Source organism: Engystomops pustulosus, chromosome 8 (assembly GCF_040894005.1).
Source record: "Engystomops pustulosus chromosome 8, aEngPut4.maternal, whole genome shotgun sequence".
In the NCBI taxonomy this organism is placed as follows: Eukaryota; Metazoa; Chordata; class Amphibia; order Anura; family Leptodactylidae; genus Engystomops; species Engystomops pustulosus.
Window position 1 is genome coordinate 71,953,723 of NC_092418.1, and position 19,251 is coordinate 71,972,973.

General features: G+C 39.4%; 1 protein-coding gene across 1 annotated transcript in view; it reads right to left on the reverse strand.

Annotated features, from left to right (window-relative positions):
- The window catches only part of LOC140075373 (aldehyde oxidase 2-like), an 86,238-nt gene that overhangs the window by 58,067 nt on the left and 8,920 nt on the right, over window positions 1-19,251 (reverse strand). Inside the window, exons 2-3 of the mRNA XM_072121175.1 lie at window positions 2,597-2,738; window positions 1,687-1,779 (exon numbers count right to left, since the gene is read on the reverse strand). Coding sequence (XP_071977276.1) covers window positions 1,687-1,779; window positions 2,597-2,735 — 232 coding nt within the window. The 5' untranslated portion in view covers window positions 2,736-2,738. The remainder of the gene's footprint in view (window positions 1-1,686; window positions 1,780-2,596; window positions 2,739-19,251) is intronic.

Below are 19,251 nucleotides of genomic sequence, written 5' to 3' on the forward strand. Positions count from 1 at the left end.
ACACTTTTTAAACTTTAGAACAGAAGAGGCTTCGGTGCTGCGTGCGCACGATCATGCGCGCGCCTACATAGGAAATGCCGGACATGTTGCGTGCGCACTGTCGCGCTCGGCGCCGAAGCCTCTTTTGCTCTAAAGTTTAAAAAGTGTTAAAACCGCGATACAGCGGTTAATAACACTAACAAAAGTAAGTACCGGCACCAGCTCACCATGAGGTGGTGCTCGGTACTTACTGCTTACCCCTACCATTCTAACTGGTAGGTTTCCTTTAAGTATAATAATAAATAAGGCTTTCTATGAAAATAGCTAAAGTGAGTATTTCATTCTGCATTTAGTTAGAGCACCATGAAAAGGGGTTCCCTTTAACCCCTATTATACCAATGATTCTTTCGTTATCACTTTATTTTATGCCGTGTAAGGGGGCAAAATTGTCCTGTCTGCCACAGGCTATAAAAGGAGAGGGTGTCTTGATAAATCTCTCAGTCTGGATTGCTCTTATTTTCCAATTTATAAAAAAAATATCTTAGGAAATTTTAGAAAATATAAACACATCAGATATTTGGCTCAAATTAGATCCTAAAATCTGTGGAAAATGTAGAGCCCAAATGATTGTGTTTTAAACTTTTTATGTAAAAGAAGTAAGACCTGAGTATGATAGTAATAAAGCAGCAGATCACCCATTATTATGTCACCACGTTACAGTGCACAATGTTCTCACGGAAGTGACTGTAAAATATGTGGCATGTGATCATAGGACATAGGGATAATTTATTGAGTAGAAGGAGTAGATTTTCTACTAATGTTTACTAGTTAAAACAAATCACCAATCATCTTGTAAAGTTATACTTTCTACAAATCATCTCACTGAAAACCCAAAGCAAAGACATGCAGCTGAGGTTCTCACTAAGCCCCTGAGGCCCAACTGCAGGGGGTGATTGTTCCATGAAGAAACATTTGAAGAATTAAAACTGTCAAACTTCATGAATTTATGGCACCACTAAGATGACATTCTCTAGGTCCTGACAGCTGTCATCTGATGTGACCACCACAGCCCATCACTGTCCTCAGTGGTGACCTCTATACATATAGCTCTGCGGTTTACAACAGAAAATACAGGTTCCACGTACGAAGTATAGGTAAAGCCCAACATAAATAGCTCTAAATTGTGGCGAGTTGCATCTTGTGTGGACGCTCTTCTGATTAACAACTTTTTGGGGCACATTTAGTTACCAGTTCCTTGGAGTTCACCGAAAGTGCATTATCCGACGATAATGCACTGTGCCGCGATTCACTAAGATCGTGCGCCCGATATTCTGCATGTGTCACTTCCCCCGCTCAGGTCCGAAGGAGTTCACCTTCTTCTTTCTGCTGCATGTAAGTGCATTGTCTTGCGACACAATTTGAAAGTTAAATACCACGCTCGGTTCAAATCTGTCAGATCGTTCCGACGATACGCCCCCCAATTTGTGCTGCATGAAAGTTGCGACAGAAACCGATTGTGTGCAACACAATCCCAGCGCAGACACCTGTTTAATACTTGGCAAAGCCGTGCAAAACCCAAAAAAGACAAAAGTGTGTTCCGCGTCCCTTAGTAGTAGATCTGATCTCTCATGGAGCGATACTGGCAATGGAAAAATTTAACAGCAAAAAGACAATTTTGTTCTTATGATATCAAAACAATTATCTTACCTTTCTCTGCAAAATTTACAATGCTTAGCTCTGGCACCCTCGCTGGGGAAATGATAACTGGGTAATATGATCCAGTGAGATTGACTGGAGGACCTATAAGAAGATTCAAGCATGTTTAAGAAAGAAAAGACATAGGATTTATGATTTAACCCTAGTTATCACTATACAGTTTTGATGCAATTATAAACTACATGCAGAGCAGGAGGAACAGTAAATAGATATATAGTTAATGAACTCTAGTTAGTGTATAAGAACAGAACTGCTGTAGTTGCTCATGGCAACTAGTCAAAGTGCAGCCTTCATTTTCCCACAGCTGTTTATAAAATTTAAACTGAGCTCTGATTGGTTTCCATGGGCAACTCGAACAGTTTTACCTCAGACACTCCCCCATTTTATAACTGTATGAGCAGGCAAGTAGAAGTGTCTGCCAGCAACTGAATAGAACCACCCATTGGATAAAAAAAAGCATAAAAGCATAAAAAGAGCAGGAATTTCAATCAATACCTTCAACTCTTTCCCTACAAAACTATCTATAACATGCTGCCTAAAGCTCAGGCTGAAGGTTATATGTCACACATGTCCTATGTAGGGAATGTACTGCCTAGGTATTGAGCATGTTACATTTTTGTCAACAGTTTTTACTTTTTTGTTCACTTTTAACTCAGGATTTATGCTCAATATATGTATCAAAGACAAATCGAATACTATTATAACATATGAAAACTAGTGCTCATACCATCCAGTTATTGTTTTCAGTTTAATTGGGATGAGGTTCCTGTTGGTTCCAGTTTTGATGAAGTCCTTGCTTTTACACAGAGGCTGTATACTTTACGTTTTGCATTGGTCACTCCTGCTCTGAATTTTTTTTTGCATTTTAAATCAACACAAAATATTTATTAATTTTGCTTACCAATGAATGTGTTCCCCACTACCAGAGGAGCCAGTGGGTAGCGGGATTTCAGCTGGAGGAGTTCATTTAGACATGACGGTGTGATCCATGTGCTCTTATCCCCCTGCAGCACCAGAGTCCTCCGCTTTTGGTCATCCATTACCTGGACAGAAACAGTAATTATATTTTGGTCAGTTTACACAACTGTTCCTGTGACAGTGGTGAAATCTAGTATATTTCAATATTTATTGTGTGAGTAATTGTGAAGAAAAACTACCAAAATCAAATATGTTTTGAAATTATAATTAATGATAATTAATAAAAATTAATAAAAAATCATTAAAATATTTTTTTTCTATTTAAACATTTCCTTTTGAGGTATTGGAACCAAATTTCCTGACACGTATAAATCAATAATCATACTTATTTATATGTTCCATACGATCATTAATGAACCTTAGGCCGTTCTATGTAACCCAACAACTAATGTTGGGAGTAAGGATACAGGAACTTATAAATACTTAAACCTTACACATGACTCAATGGTTAACCGCAGGCTAAATTGAGAACTACATCACCCCCTCCCTTCTGTAAAGCAGCCTAGAAGACTTTCCAGTTCAGTCAGTTTCTCATTAAACTATGAAGTGTTTATGTGCATTTCCAACATTTTTTTTAGTAATTTAGTAGAAAAGTTTCTACCAATGGTATTAAAAGAGAAGCCATCATCATGTTTAACTATATTAAACTGCAGACATTGGCCCACATTTATTAAAGGGCCAATCACTCCCCTAGTCCCCTTTTAGCATAGTACATACACTGGCAAAGAGTTTCTGTATAAATAATAGGTTTTACAGGAAAAATGTTATATAGTACCTTTCAATACCATGTGCAGTGTGACTCGACACTAGGCACCTTGAGTGGCTGTAAAGGAGCAGTTTCCCCAAAACCCTTGGGAAACCGCTCCTCCATGTGTCCTTTTCAAATATATGAAAACCCCCACTTAGATTAGCGATGCCCCCTGCTCCTCTATAGCCACTCCCGAGTGATTGGTGTTATTCATATATTTGAAAAGGACACATGGAGGAGCGGTTTTCAAAGGGTGGGGGGGCTGCTCCTCTATAGCCACTCCCAGGTGCCTAGTGTCTAGTCACAGAGCACATGCTATTGAAAGGTACTATATAACATATCTTTTTTTCTGTAAAGCCTATTTTTTATACAAAAAAATAAAAATGGCAGTGTATGTACTATGCTCTGTGGGGACTGGGGGAGTGCTAAAAAAGGGTCTCCGGGTGACAGGTTCCCTTTAAAGTGTTTGCGCCAGTTTTCTGACTTTGAGCTAGAAAGAACGTGCAAACTGCTTGCTCATGTATTTATTTACTGCTTGGACTATGCCTGACCAAATGTCTGCACATAAAGGGGCATTTCGATACACAGTCAGCCCATGCGCCACATTTATTACCGTTACTCGACAGAATTGTGTCACATGCACTACGTTAAAGGTGCACCAAAAAAAGTTGGTGAACTGTGCCAGAGGAGTACAGGGGGCACCAGATTCATGAAGAACGTGCACCACATTTCATGAATCTTGTACATCTTGCACACTCCACAGGCAAACTGTCTGCACTGTTTTTGATAAATGTTGGCCATTGTTGGGTATTGCCTTTAGAGATCTGTATTATCATACCTGTGCGTATGTTGATAGTAGCACAGGGCTGTTTAAAATACTTTACAATCCAGGATTGTAGTTGGAGCACTCTGGTACACTGATGTGTGAGATCTCTTCACTGAACACAACATAGCCCCTGACCCCTATCCCCGACCAATGCACCAGCTACAATTCAGGAATGTAAATGCATTTCTTACAGTAGTGAAACTACTAATAACACACAGAAATTTATTGTAACAGAGATCTCCAGGATAGCTCCCTAACCGTGTTTGCAGCTCTGTACGGTGCAAACACTCTATATAGCATACATTTTCTTAACAAATTCTCCAGATTTATGATTCTGCGTATGTCAAGAACACAACAGTTTACTGTAAAGCTGCCCATACACTCAAGATAAAAGTCAAGTGAAATGCACAATTTTTCCATTTCATTCAACCATTATGTGCTTTTTTTCTCCATTTTGTAAGAGGCACTGAGGTGACTTCCAGTCCCCAAATCTTCTGTTCACTGTGTGACATGACAGTCATCCATGGATAGGAGATACAAGTGAGCCAAGTGATTAGAAAATATCAGCCATCATTAATCCTTTTGTGGAATCTTTGTGTTTGATCCCACTTTTTTCTCACATTTAGACCAGGTTTCCTGCTATACAGCTGGAGAGAAAGCTTAGGTCTCATGAAGACCGGTGTGTGCTTCACTTGTGCTCGTACCTGGGTGAAGCTTACGGCCGGGAAGAACTGGTCACCCCTTCCCTCTCCACCGGTCACTGGGCTGGGAGACAAGGTGTGCTCACTGCACTGTCACTGGGTGTAATTTACCTCTATGGGGTCTGCGAATGGCCACTGCACACAGTTGTATGAATGATACTAGATGACCGGCCACAATCTATGTATGGTCAGAATTCTGTCCTAAAAAGTGTTAAAATGTCATTGGAGTCCTCCCTTTGTTGTGCCTGATGTCGTGAGGTGTGAAGCATATACTTAAACCTAACACTACAGCAATGTAGAACACAAAGATTCTTTTTAAATAAATTTACCTCAAGGGCATTTCATGTGAGAATGTTTCCTGCACAACAATATTCTTTAAAAAATTGAAGAATGGTGTTCTTTATTTCCAGGTTGTGCAACATGAACTCATATTATAGTAGTATCGGTTCAATCATTGTAGTGAGGTGAAGCTGGGTAGACATGAAGAAGGACCTGGCAGCATTCCTGTCTTGTGTGTTTCATAGTTTCATAGTTTCTACGGTTGAAAAAAGACACTTGTCCATCAAGTTCAACCAAGGAAGGGAAGGGATTGGATGAGGAAGGGATTTAGGGGAAACAATTCTATATAACATAACCATCAATGTTATTTAGGTGTAAAAAGGCATCTAGACCCTTCTTGAAGCTCTCTGCTGTCCCTGCTGTGACCAGCGCCTGAGGCAGGCTATTCCATAGATTGACAGTTCTCATAGTAAAGAAGCCCTGTCGCCTCCGGTGATTAAACCTTGGTTTCTCCAAACGGAGACAGTGCCCCCTCGTCTTTTGATTTGATCTAATCTGAAACAACTTACCACCATATTTTTTGTATGGACCATTCATATATTTAAATAAATTAATCATGTCCCCTCGTAGTCGTCTCTTTTCCAGACTAAATAAATGTAGTTGTTTTAACCTTTCCTCATAACTGAGACCCTCCATACCCCTTATCATTTTTGTGGCTCTACGTTGAACCCTCTCCAGCTCCAGGGCATCCTTTTTATGGACCGGTGCCCAGAACTGGACAGCATATTCCAGGTGTGGCCGAACCAGTGCCTTGTATAGTGGTAATATTACATCCCTATCACGAGAGTCCATACCACTTTTGATACATGACAAGATCCTACTGGCTTTAGAGGCAGCTGATTGACATTGCATGCTGTTATGCAATTTATGATCTACTAGTACCCCCAGGTCCTTCTCAACAAGGGACTCTCCCAGATTTACTCCCCCAAGGACATATTTTGCCTTTGGATTATTGGCCCCCAGGTGCATAACCTTACATTTATCCACATTAAACCTCATTTGCCAAGTGGATGACCAAACATTCAGTTTGTCCAAGTCACCCTGCAGCCTATGAACATCCTCCATAGACTGTATTACACTACACAGTTTGGTGTCATCTGCAAAAATAGACACAGTGCTATTAATTCCTACCTCTATATCATTAATAAATATATTAAATAGTAGTGGACCAAGCACAGAACCCTGGGGTACACCACTCATAACTGGTGACCATTCCGAGTAGGAATCATTGACCACAACTCTCTGGATACGATCCTTCAGCCAGTTTTCAATCCAATTGCAAATGATTTCTGCCAAACCAATGGCCCTAATTTTACCCATCAGGCGTCTATGAGGGACAGTGTCAAATGCCTTTGCAAAGTCCAAGAACACAATATCCACAGCTGCTCCTCCATCCAGGCATCTGCTCACCTCTTCATAAAAGCAGATAAGGTTAGTTTGACAACTTCTATTCTTAGTAAACCCATGCTGGCTGTCACTTATTATACTATTTGATGTCACATACTCCAGTATGTAGTCTTTTACCAACCCTTCCAATACTTTCCCCACAATGGAAGTTAAGCTTACAGGCCTGTAATTGCCAGGCGAAGTTCTAGAGCCCTTTTTATATATTGGCACCACATTTGCCTTGCGCCAGTCACTTGGCACCACACCAGACATTACAGAATCCCTGAAGATTTTAGCCAGCGGTACAGCAATAACAGAACTGAGTTCTTTAAGAACTCTGGGGTGTAACCCATCTGGTCCAGGAGCTTTGTACACATTGATTTTATTGAGCTTAGATTGGATAATGTCTACATTTAGCCAGCCTAGTATATCACAGGATCCATGACCCGCACTTGCACCACCCAAGTCAGAAGTTCTCTCTTCTATTGTATAAACGGAGCTAAAAAACCTATTAAGTATCTCCGCCTTCTCCTGGTCTCCAGTCACCGATGCCCCATTTTCAGAATAAAGGGGTCCAACCTGTTGTGACCCATTTTTTTTTGCATTGATATACCTAAAAAATTTCTTGGGATTTGTTTTGCTATCTTTAGCCACCTGTCTTTCATTTTGTATTTTGGCTGATTTGATTACTTTTTTACAGATTTTGGTAAGTTTTTTGTAAGTATTGAAAGCCTCAGATGACCCGTCAGATTTATATTTTTTAAATGCCCTCTTTTTCTCATTAATTGCCCTTTTAACTGTAGCTGTGTTCAGTTCAGGTCATAACAATTCCATATGTTAATGACAAGTGAATCTACATAGGATAGTACTGTCCAATGAATGCTGAAAGTATCGAAAAGTATGTATTCTATTCAACAAAACATAACCTAGAAGTTACTGAGCTCTTGTGATAGCCCAGGCAGGTGTCCCCAGTGTGCACCTGTCATTGGATGCTAAAATAGCATTTCATACAGTACACTGGGGATATAATATTTCCTTTATTTGTATAGCGCCAACATATTCCGCAGCGCTACACAAAGCTTGCCAAATAAGTCCCTGTCTACATGGGGCTCACATTCTAATCAACCTACCAGAATGTGGGAGGATACCAGAGGACCCGAAGGAAACCCACACAAACACGGAGAGAACATACAAACTCTTGGCAGATGTTGGATACTTAGAACAGGTACTACAAAGATTTGGGCAATCTCTCTTTATAGTTAAAGGACAGCTGTCAGCTCAATAAAACTAACTAGCTGAATACTAATGAAAGAATCTCCCTAGCCTTCTAACAGTTATATCCCTGTAAATATCCTAGCTTTATTAGATTAGATTAGATTATTTATCTTTCAGTGGTCCGGCGTATTCATGAGGGAAAGAGATCTTTTAATGAGATCTTTTTTTCCAAAATCTCATAATATAAATGAATGCTATGATGTTACAATGATTAGTACCCAATTCCCCCTTTTAAAGGACATCTACCACCAGATTACTGAAAGAGTTGTAAAGATTCACCAAAGATGAGTTTAGAGTTGTTTTCCATAGGTTGAAAAACATGTCTTCTTTTTCTAAAAACAGCTCCTCCATGGTATTGCAACAAAGCTCCATTTATTTCTGGACAACCCCTATAAAGCTACGGACAACCCCTTTAAATGTTTAAATATGGTAATATAATCCATGCAGTTGTCATCCCCTTCTAGAACCTTCACTTCTTGTCTACAAGTTATATATTAGCAAGATATGTATGGTTATTTCTCATGTACACATTAGGTGTTTTAGTCATCAGGATGTGAGGCAATTAAAATGTTTTATGTTTTGGGATGTAACTCTCAAAGAAATGTACAAACACAGAAAGAAGGATTTTAAACTGCCAACTCCCAACAATAATGTAACCACCTTGTTTGCTTCTTGGTATGATTTTTGTATTATGTTATATGGCATTACTTTTTCATCCAGATTCTAAAATGTTCCCCTTTCTGTTTCCACATAACGTTATCTCACGTCTGGAGATAGAGGATCTTTGACAGAAGAAGCAATAAAACTAAACAAACAAAAGTGAATAAATGGATTATTGGGTGTGTCAGTGTTTAGAGTATCCAGGGCTGAAATTACAATATCTATTGTAGTTCTGTTCTCATTCTACTAAAACATTTTGGAAAGATAATACCAGATAGAAAAGTGTTCATGTAATATAGACACACCTATCATGTCCCTAAAGTAAACATATAGGGGCATATCTACAGACCCGGCAGTTGGAGTTCACCCAAAGTGCATTGTCCGACGATAATGCCTGATATCCTGCATGTGTCGCTTCTCCACTCAGGTCCGACAGAGTTCACCATCTTTTTAGTGGTGCATCTAAGTGCTTGGGCATGAGGCACAATTTGAAAGTTAAATCCCACGGTCAGTCCGAATCAGTCGTATCCCCCTACATTGTCTCGCACGGAAGCCACCACAGCTGCACCAAAAAAGGATCTTGTGTGCCAAAATCCCAGCACAGACACTTCGTAAATACCTGTGCATGCTGTGTAATCCCTGAAAAAGGTGCACAGTCTGACAAAAGTGAAAAAAAATACAGTAAAACCTGTCATATATTAATTTATATGTCTCCTCTATAAATTAAGGGACATACTTACTGTATGTCCCTGGTCCTGTATATTTCTGGCAGGTAAAGGGGCCTTGCACTCATAACAGTATGTCCACTGATGTATGAACCACTGATGTACGAGTGGTTATTGTGGAGGTGGCGTGCTTACAATTGCACAGCTTCCTTGATCCCGAGACCTGCTGCTGGGGTAAATACTAAAGAACAAATTTTTCAAAAATTGGATATGCTGAGTTTGCCGAATTTTCCTGCAAAATTTGATTTGACCTGAATTGAATTGTGTCGAATCATGTTAAAAAACAGGCATTTCCTGGCTGCAGAGAGCCTCTAGGGCAGTGATGGCGAACCTTTTACAGACCGAGTGTCCAAGCTACAACTAAAATCCACTTATTTACCGTGAAGTGCCAACATGGCATTTTAAGAAGTAACTTATTGCTACCTGTTCTTCCTCAATTTTGAATCGTATCAACCCCTTGAGGCCACAAATACAGTTGAAAGAAGGGCAAATGCAGACTCTCATTGTAGCTTCTCTCTGGGGTATCTCTGTAGAATGAGAATGGTGGGTCCAGCAGGAGGACCTCAAAAAACATTGCAGTTCTGTCAACAGCCTCTCACTTTCCCACAGTTACAAACAGCCAATGAAATGTCTGGGACTGCAGGATTTGGTCCTGTATGGTGAACTCTGTCCTGAAGGGGTGGTCTGAGTGCCCACAAAAATGGCTCTGAGTGCCACCTCTGGCACCCGTGCCATAGGTTCGCCACCACTGCTCTAGGGTGTTGAAGAACGTTGTGCCATGTTCAGATATGCATAGGGAGTGTGGTTTGGTCTTCAAACAATGCTGTGTTTTAGTATGACACGCACATGACAGCCGCCGCTCTTAGAATAGATTCACTCTTCAATTCTATGGGGACTTACAGGGGCCAACTTGACCAAATAAGTGAAGCGGGAATGCAGCCTGACAAGGTAACGTCTGTGCCAGCTCGAAAGGACCGAGCTGAGGGCCAAGATCCCACTATAACATCAAAGAGTGCACTCTTTTTACACTGACATCAGATGATTCCATAGAATACGACAGAACACGTGTTGGCAGTAATTTTGCATTGACGTCACTGATCATTTTGCCCTTCATTTCATCCGTCAATGTCCGCTTTCAATCAGCCAATAATTCATCACTATTGCTAAAGCAAAAAACAAACAGGAGTTGATCCAAAACAGAGATGACCAGTAAATGGGATATTTGCATGTCCTCTGTGTTCTGTATCAACTCCCGCTTTTGGCTATCAATCCTGAAGTTTTTCTTTCCTTCTGATAGATGAAATCAAGGGGAAAACTAAACATAGTGGCAACGTCATAGAGTGGTGGAGGGTGGAAAGAGCAATATGGAAATCACTGGGTGTTCCCGGGAGACAGCAGTCAGTTGGCAGCAGCATGAGTAGGAGGTGCCGGTAGCAGCAGCAAGAGGTCAGAAAGTGGCACAATCACAGAGTATGGAGGTGGGTGATAATTGCAGTCCATGGTAAAGATGGTGGGAGGCAGATGGAGCAACTGATGTGTGGCATCAGGTGGGTGGCAGCATCAGAATAGTGGTTTAGGTAGGTAGTTAGAATCCAGGCATTTCTCAACGTTTGGGGGAGGCGTCATGGCTGATCTAATCTGATGCATAAGGCATTGGTTTGTTGAAATCCTGGACGATACACGCCTGATTCATCTTGACAAAGGTCAGTCTCTTCACATTACGGGTAGACAAGCGGGTTCTCCTTGGGGTAACAATGGATCTGTCCATGGTCACACAGGTGTGTGGCTCATTAGTATCAGAAGGTAAGCAGAGCTGTGTGATATAATGAGCCGTGCACCTGTGTGACCATGGTCAAATTTCTGTCCACTCAAAGTAAACATAGAAGGACAGCATACAGAGATCTACAAAACCATGAGGAATTGATACAGAAAATATATTGGAAAATTGTATAACTTTTTATAATAGAAGCACTAACTTTAATTTGCAGAAAGGAGAATACCCCTTTAAGCTGCTGCTGCTGATGGAGGTGCCACTGCTCCTACCCCCCTATCTACCCACAGCAGCCGTGGCAGTAGTACATGAGCGATCCCCCAAAATGGAGACCCTGGACTTTCAGCAAAAATCCCTCCATCAGCTGCTGAGTACAAGCAGCTAAATGCTACAGACAGCACATGCAGTGTGAAATGACGGGATTGCAAACGGCTTTCTGTTTTTATAGGGCTGTGACATCACATAAGCGCGCCGGTCGCTTATTGGCTTTCATGTCTGCATATGTGATCAAGGGTGTTCCTGTCTTCTTCCCAGAGTTCTCCGCCCCATGTAACACATTGTAATCGCAGCCATTTTGCCAATAAAGGGGAAAAAAATTGTTCCCACGAATCACCATAAACTTCGGATTCATGCAGAACCAAAGTTTTCCTGAAATTCTAAACGAACTCCACTTCGTTAGAATCAATTTGTGCATCTCTAGTAAATACAATAAGTGTGACCCTATTAGGGTTCTGTACTTACCCTTTCTTATTAGTGGTCAACCCCTTTAAATTCTATCTATGCGCCTAATAGTTACAAAGAAATTTTACCATAGACTTCAATGCTTTAGTATTGTAATGAAGTCATTTTATTGCCATTATCAATAAAAACTTCTACTTGCCCCGTACAAATAGATTATTAACATAACTTAATAGATTAAAGATAAACAGTCACTCGCACAGAGTATGATGATTCAAATACTTTTTTATGGTTCTTAATTGCTTCATTGTGAATGGGGAAGTTGCCATATGGCAGTGACCTGTCTCCGCTGGTACTTGGGCTGTGACAGGTCACACTTGATCTCGACTGCAGTGGGAACAGTGCGTACAGTAGGTAAACAAGATGGGCTGAGTACATTTCTAGAGTACTTGTAAAAAGACTTTTCTTATACCAGACAACGCTTCTAAGATATGCAGTATTGAATAGAGGCTGTAAGTCACAATGGCTACATAATAACATTAGTACACTCCAAAATTTGTGTTTAACCACAAAGATTTAATGTACAAACAAAATAGAAGAAACTTTGTGACAATGGCAGATAATAATCAGGTTGTAAGTATCTTTGAATGGCACCCTAAATGAATTTGAATCTGATTCCTTAACTCCTTAGTGACCAAGCTCATTTGACCAAGGCCTATTTTTAAAAACCAGCATGTGTCACTGTATCTGGTTATAACTTTAGAAGGCTTTAACTTTGTTTTTGAGTTTGTTTATCCATGACATTTTGTACTTCAAGAATTTGCTAAACATTTTGAAATATTTTGCTATTTTCAAACTTCAAAATGGTCTGTTTTTCAAACTGATAGCAGCTAATTTGCATTTACGTCTCAGCTTTGTGCTGGCGTCATTTTAGAAGTGCCCTTTTGTTTTATTACGACTCTAGAAAGATCACAAAACAACAGCATTCTCTCAAATGTTTAAGACAATTTTAGAATCAATTATTTTAAGAACCATTTCATTTTTATAGGGGTTTTGGAAGTTCTGTTAATAGAAACCCCCACATATCACCCTGTTTTATTAACTTCACCCCTCAAACTATTCAAAACAGCATGTAGGGAGCTTCTTAACCCTTTATGTATTTTACAGAAATTCAAACAAAATGAAGGTTCAATTTGGAATTCACTAATATTTATCATGAATACATTCATTTAGCTGCAAAATTTACCCACATTAAATGAATAAAAGTAGAAAATAAATCTAGGAATATATTGGGCAGTTTTTTCCATGTAAGAGAACACCCCACATGTAGTTTTAACCCAATGTCAGGGCACATAGCAGCGTGGAAGGGAAAAAGCCATTGAGGAGTATGGAGTTGGCTAAGGTGTCATTTGTTCCGGGGCGAGCTGACATTTCAGGACTGTGTGACCTTTGTATCAGTTTTTTGTATCAGTTTTGAAAGGGAAAAAAAGTGGCGATTCGGACATTGGAGTTAATTTTTCTGTTACTGGGTTCACTGCCGGGAATAACAGTTTCTACATTTTTAAAGATTGGGAAGATTGGGATGTGGTGATGCTTAATATGTTGTGTTTTTTTATTATTAATTGTTTTATATGTGTTAGGGGCTTTTGGGACATTTTAATGATTTTTATTTATTTATTTGGCCATGGAGATATTCTTATCAAGTATGAACTAGCCATGCAGCTTCCTATTGATAGACAGCACGTAGAGATGTAGAAATCCATGAGAAATGTATTCAGAAAATATATTCCTCAGTATTACAAAAGTATACAAACAGTATAATTTAATTGTTGAAACTAGAGAATGATTTTAAAGAGGACCTTTCACCACTGCACACTTGTGAAGATTAGCTCACTATTCTGTAGGGGCTACTATACAGATTATTGGGCATTTTTCTTTATAGTCAACACAGTGGGACATATCAGTCCCAGTATGTGACCACTGTAATCTGTGTTCTAACAGATAGGAGGGGCTGGAGCTGAAGGCGTGTGTTATGCTAATCATCTCTCATACTGTCAAATCAATGGCAGAAAGTGTGTGATCTAGATGTTGTGTGATGTTGTAACATTCTGTTAATATTCCTTTAACATTGTGTTAACACCATGTTTACAAAAAGGCAGTGTTACAAAATGTGATGCAAACAGGATGCAAAAGCAATGGAAACACAAATGCCATGCAAAGACACAAGGAATGTAAATGCAAACACCATATAAACGCAACACAATCACCTGGTAAACGCAAACACCAAACTGACGTGAATTCAAATACAATACAAATGCCAATTTAAACACAAATGAAATGTAAACGCAACACAAATGCAATGCAAACGCAATGTAAATGCAAATGCAACGTAAGTATAACACAAACTCCACCCAATCTACATGTAAAAGCAAATGCAATGCAAGCGTCACATAAACACAAATGCAAAGTAAACAGGATGTAAACATAACGCAACTACAAACGACATGTTAACACAAACGCAATGTAAATGCAATTGTGATGTAAGCTCAAAAACAATGTAAGCGCAAATGTAAACGGCATGATTGTGCAAATGCAATGTATATACCTTTACATTACCATCACCTTTACATCACATTTATGTTTACATTGCTTTTGCATTAGCATTGAATGTTGCGTCTGCATTCACATAACGTTTACCATATATTGTCATTTATATCACGTTTGCGGAATATTAGTAGAATGTGTGTGAGCACAGCCTCTAGATGCACATAGAGACATCACAGCTCACTACTGTTAATAGTAGCTTCTCTGATATTGCCTGCTGCTGATTGGTCAATATGAGAGAAGATTAGCATAACACACGCCTTCCCTCTAACCAAACACAGATTACAATTGTTAGATACTGGGACTGATATCTCAGCAACCGTAAGTGCCCGTAAAATCTGTGTAGCCGCCCTTACAGAATGTTATGCTGATCTCCATATAAGTGAGGTAGTGAATGGTCTTCTTTATGGTTTGTTTTGGAAGGAATTAATTGTTTTCCAATGGCCCCATTATGAAACATATAAATCTCTAATATTAACTCTTGGATGGATTGGAGAAAAAAAATGAACTATGTCTGCAATCTGAGTTTATTGGATCAACTGAAGAAGCTGAGAAAATGGTCACAGACAACTCAACAAGAATAGTTGTCATGGTGGTTCAGGGTAGTTGATAAACATAAGCAATTAGAACGAGTCTATTCAGAAAAGATATCAGCTGTGAGTCACAGGTTTATGTACTAGCTGTCACCTCCCCTAATATGAATGTTAGTGTAAATACTTGTATTCTAAAATGGTCTCTTTACAGCTAAGGCCTTATTGTCACCTGAGTTCAACTGTTCTCTTCAATTCTCATGTGTGGATAAAGTTGAAGTTTGGTGCCTTGTGGAAGAAAACAGTGAGCTTTGCTGCCAAGTCATTTGCTTGTGAAGATAATCTTTACTGGAGAGAAATTTCTGTAGCAATACATTAAATAGAAGGGAAATGGTCACCCATAGTAGTGAATAGGAGGTGCGGCTATAGTTATCTGGTACAGAAAGCAAGCAGCACCACCAGACCCAAACAAATTTTAATGGACAATCACTTCCTGGAAAATCCCTTTAAATGACCCCTTAGATCAGTGATGGCTAACCTATGGCACTGGTGCCAGAGGTGGCACTCAGAGCCCTTTCTGTGGGCACCCAGGCCATAACCAGAGATGACTCCAGGTATCTTCCTGCAGTCCAGACAGCCCAGGACTTGCTGTGCACAGAGCTATTTTAAAGTGACAGCTCTACCTGGGACTATTTTCTGCTTTATTGGTGTCCTCAGGTGCTGGTATCAATGAAAGCTGTGACAGAGAAGGGAGTATAAATCACAAATTACATTTCTGTGTTGGCACTTTGCGATAAATAAGCAGGTCTTTGTTGTAGTTTGGGCACTCGGTCTCTAAAAGGTTTGCCATCACTGCCTTAGATGATGCAATTCTGCCCCACAATGTTGACGAAGGTCCGGGTACCGGACCGAAACGCGTAGCAATAAACCGGTATTGAATTCTAAATACTGTATCGTGGAGCTGATTTCGTGCCGAGCGCCACTTCACCTTGCTCCAACTCTAGAGCTCAGAGTCACAAGCTGACTGCAGGTCACAATGTTGCATTGTAAACCTTTTCAATCTCTTGCCGCATACACCTCCGAAACATCTCTAGAATCCGACCATTTCTGACAATTGAAACCTCTATGATGCTAATTGTTGCTCTGAAACACTCTGGACTAGACTACTGTAACTCCCTACTAATCGGCCTTTCACTCACTAAACTCTCTCCTCTACAATGTATTCTTAATGCAGAAGCCAGACTTGTCTTTCATACCAAACGCTACAGGGTTGCCTCCAGTCTGTGCCAGTCACTGCATTGGCTGCCCGTCTCCTTCCGATAACAGCTTAAAATGATAACCCTCATCCTCAAAGCTCTACATAATGCTGCACCTCGCTACCTCTCTTCTCTCATCTCAGTCTATTGACCTACCCAGGATATTCGATCTGCCAGTAATATTGGACTTATGTCTACCTTATTTTGAACCTTTCATGCACGTATCCAGGACTTCTCCGAGCTGCACAAATTCTCTGGAATGACCTTCCCCAGATTATAAGACTGATACTAAACCTCCAAAGTTTCAAATGTGCTCTTAAAACCCAACCTCTTTAGGCAGCCTATCACACTTGCTAATTGCATGAACTTTACTTACCCATCCTGTGTCCTCCCCCTGTTGGTTATCTGGCAAACACCACATATATACCAAGCTCAACACCAAACAAATAAATCCTTTGCCAAAACTGCTTGAAGTCCGAAAAATATATCACAAATGTGGAATGTGTAAATAACAATTGAACCAAAAAAGCAAAAATTCCACCTCGTTTTAGTCATATCAAGGTTGATTTTTAACCTTGATACGACTAAAACGAGGTGGAATTTTTGCTTTTTTGGTTCAAATATATACCAAGCTCCAGAATCTCTGCAGTCACTTTCACCTTGGACCTTGTATATAAGATGGCGGCTGATGGCTGGTTCAAGCAGCAGTATTTTTATTTTTTTAATTATTTTATACTGTTTCCTTATAAAGAACGGCTGGACCATTATACAATCTTATACCTGTTGTGTCACCCCTCATAGACTGTAAGCTCTTCTGTCACCCCCTTCTTCATCATAGACTGTAAGCTCTTGTGAGCAGGCCCTTCACTCCTATTGTTCCTTATGAATGTTTGTACTCTGTAATATAATATTATATTTGTATATGTCCCCTATGATTTGTAAAGTGATGCGGAATATGATGGCACTATACAAATAAAGATTATAATTATAAACTACACCCCTTGTAAGGCAAGACTAAAAGGTCTCCAAAAGGATTTTAATTGGATTATACATGCAATTTTATTTCAGAATTAAAACCCGAATTTACTGCATTTCTCATAATTTGCAAACAACCTTACATTTACCCCTGGCACATTTTTGAAGCCCATAGTTGCACATTTCCTGAGACACAAATAGTGCACAATAACCCTGTTCTTATAATATGGGATGTTGGGATCTGTAAAAAAAATTATATATTTTAGAGAGGCTAAGTAACAGGGCTTCACAGTGTAATGCCACAATATAGTACTCAAAAAGTACCAGCATATAGCGGCTACATACAGAATGTAACCTAATAATAGCGATACGTCTAAATTAGAAACTAATTTTAATAAGCTTTATTCTTCATACTTCTCAGAGGAAATTAAAAAAAACACAATTTACACAAAACTGAAGCAAAGTACATAGTTTTGCTGTAATTTGTAACTTGCCCCTTTAATTTCCCTCCTAAAATGTAAAACATTGTGATGAATGAGAAAAACCAATGAGAGGTGTGATAGATAAATATGTATACAGTGTGTGCTCCACCCAAACACATAAGGAGTCAGATGAGAGGGTTTTCTTCCTTTCTGACTGTTCATGTTTTATTACAGTCTGGGTGTGTTTCCCCTTGGTATTCCATTGACATAAATTTTTTTCTATATTAGTTGATCATAGCGAGTACAAATTACAGAGAATCTGTAAGGGAACAATCAGAAGCAGCTGCTTGGCATTGACCATGCAATCACCCAGTTTTCATTACTACTTACAAGACCTTGTATGATGGCAACAATATATGTATATACAGTACAGGCGGTCCCCTACTTAAGAACACCTGACTTACATACGACCCCTAGTTACAAACGGACCTCTGGATTTTGGTAATTTACTGTACTTTAGTCCTAGGCTACAATAAACAGCTATAACAGTTATCAATGGTGTCTGTAAATAAGATTTATTGATAATCCTGGTTCTTATGACAATCCAACATTTTTATAATCCAATTGTCACAGAGATCCAAAAAATTTTGACCGCGGTTACAATAATAAATTATACAGTTCTTACATACAAACTCAACTTAAGAACAAACCTACAGACCCTATCTTGTATGTAACCCGGGGACTGCCTGTATATATATTCTATGTCAGTAATGCAGAAGATTTGGGTTGGGAAAGACTTGGCATAAGGACATACTCAAAATAGCCAAGATTCACTGACGGACACTGGACCATAAATCTATTTTGTAGGTACATATACATATACTACAAACACACAAAACATTCATGAGCGGACATAAATCCTCAACAAAAATGAATAGCAAATTTACTACATTTGTGAACATATACAATTATACTCTACAAATATTTACTAAATACTTGTGTATATGTCCTGTTAAGCAGATGTGACATCACAATTGAGTATGTGTCTGTAATATGGATGTGACATCACAATTGAGTTTGTCTCTGTAAAGCAGATGTGACATCACAAGTGTGTTTGTGTCACAATGGAAGTGTATTTCTATAAATGAAGCTGCTGTGACCTTCACATAACAATACAACCAAGCAAACGAATGATGCTTGCAGTGATTTTATGCAGATCCTCAAGTAACATGTTATGATACCATAACTAGTGTTTAGTTAGCTAAGCTGCAGAGAACACCGATAACGCATTGATAATTAAGTTACACAGAATCAATCTGTCACAAATTTATGACCACAAGTAGTTCTAGAATTTCAAGCAATAGAAACCATACACTCCACAGTAAGTGGTGTTCAATGTAGGATTCTCGCTCCAGTTACATCAGTTAGTAGACATGGCACACACAAAGATGAAGATATTTTTCTTTCTGCTTTAGTGAATTTTTCACAGAATATAGTGCAACACCCTCGCCGATGCAAGGCAGAGGAGTGGTTGCGAATACCATGTAGCTTGCAGCCTGTGTAGGGTCTAGTCAGCCCCACAGCATGTCACTACATCACACTACATAGTCCTTATAGGACACAGGGGAACACTGCAGTAGTAGAACCTGCCTGGTAAGGCAGGAGTTAACTGCTTTATGTGA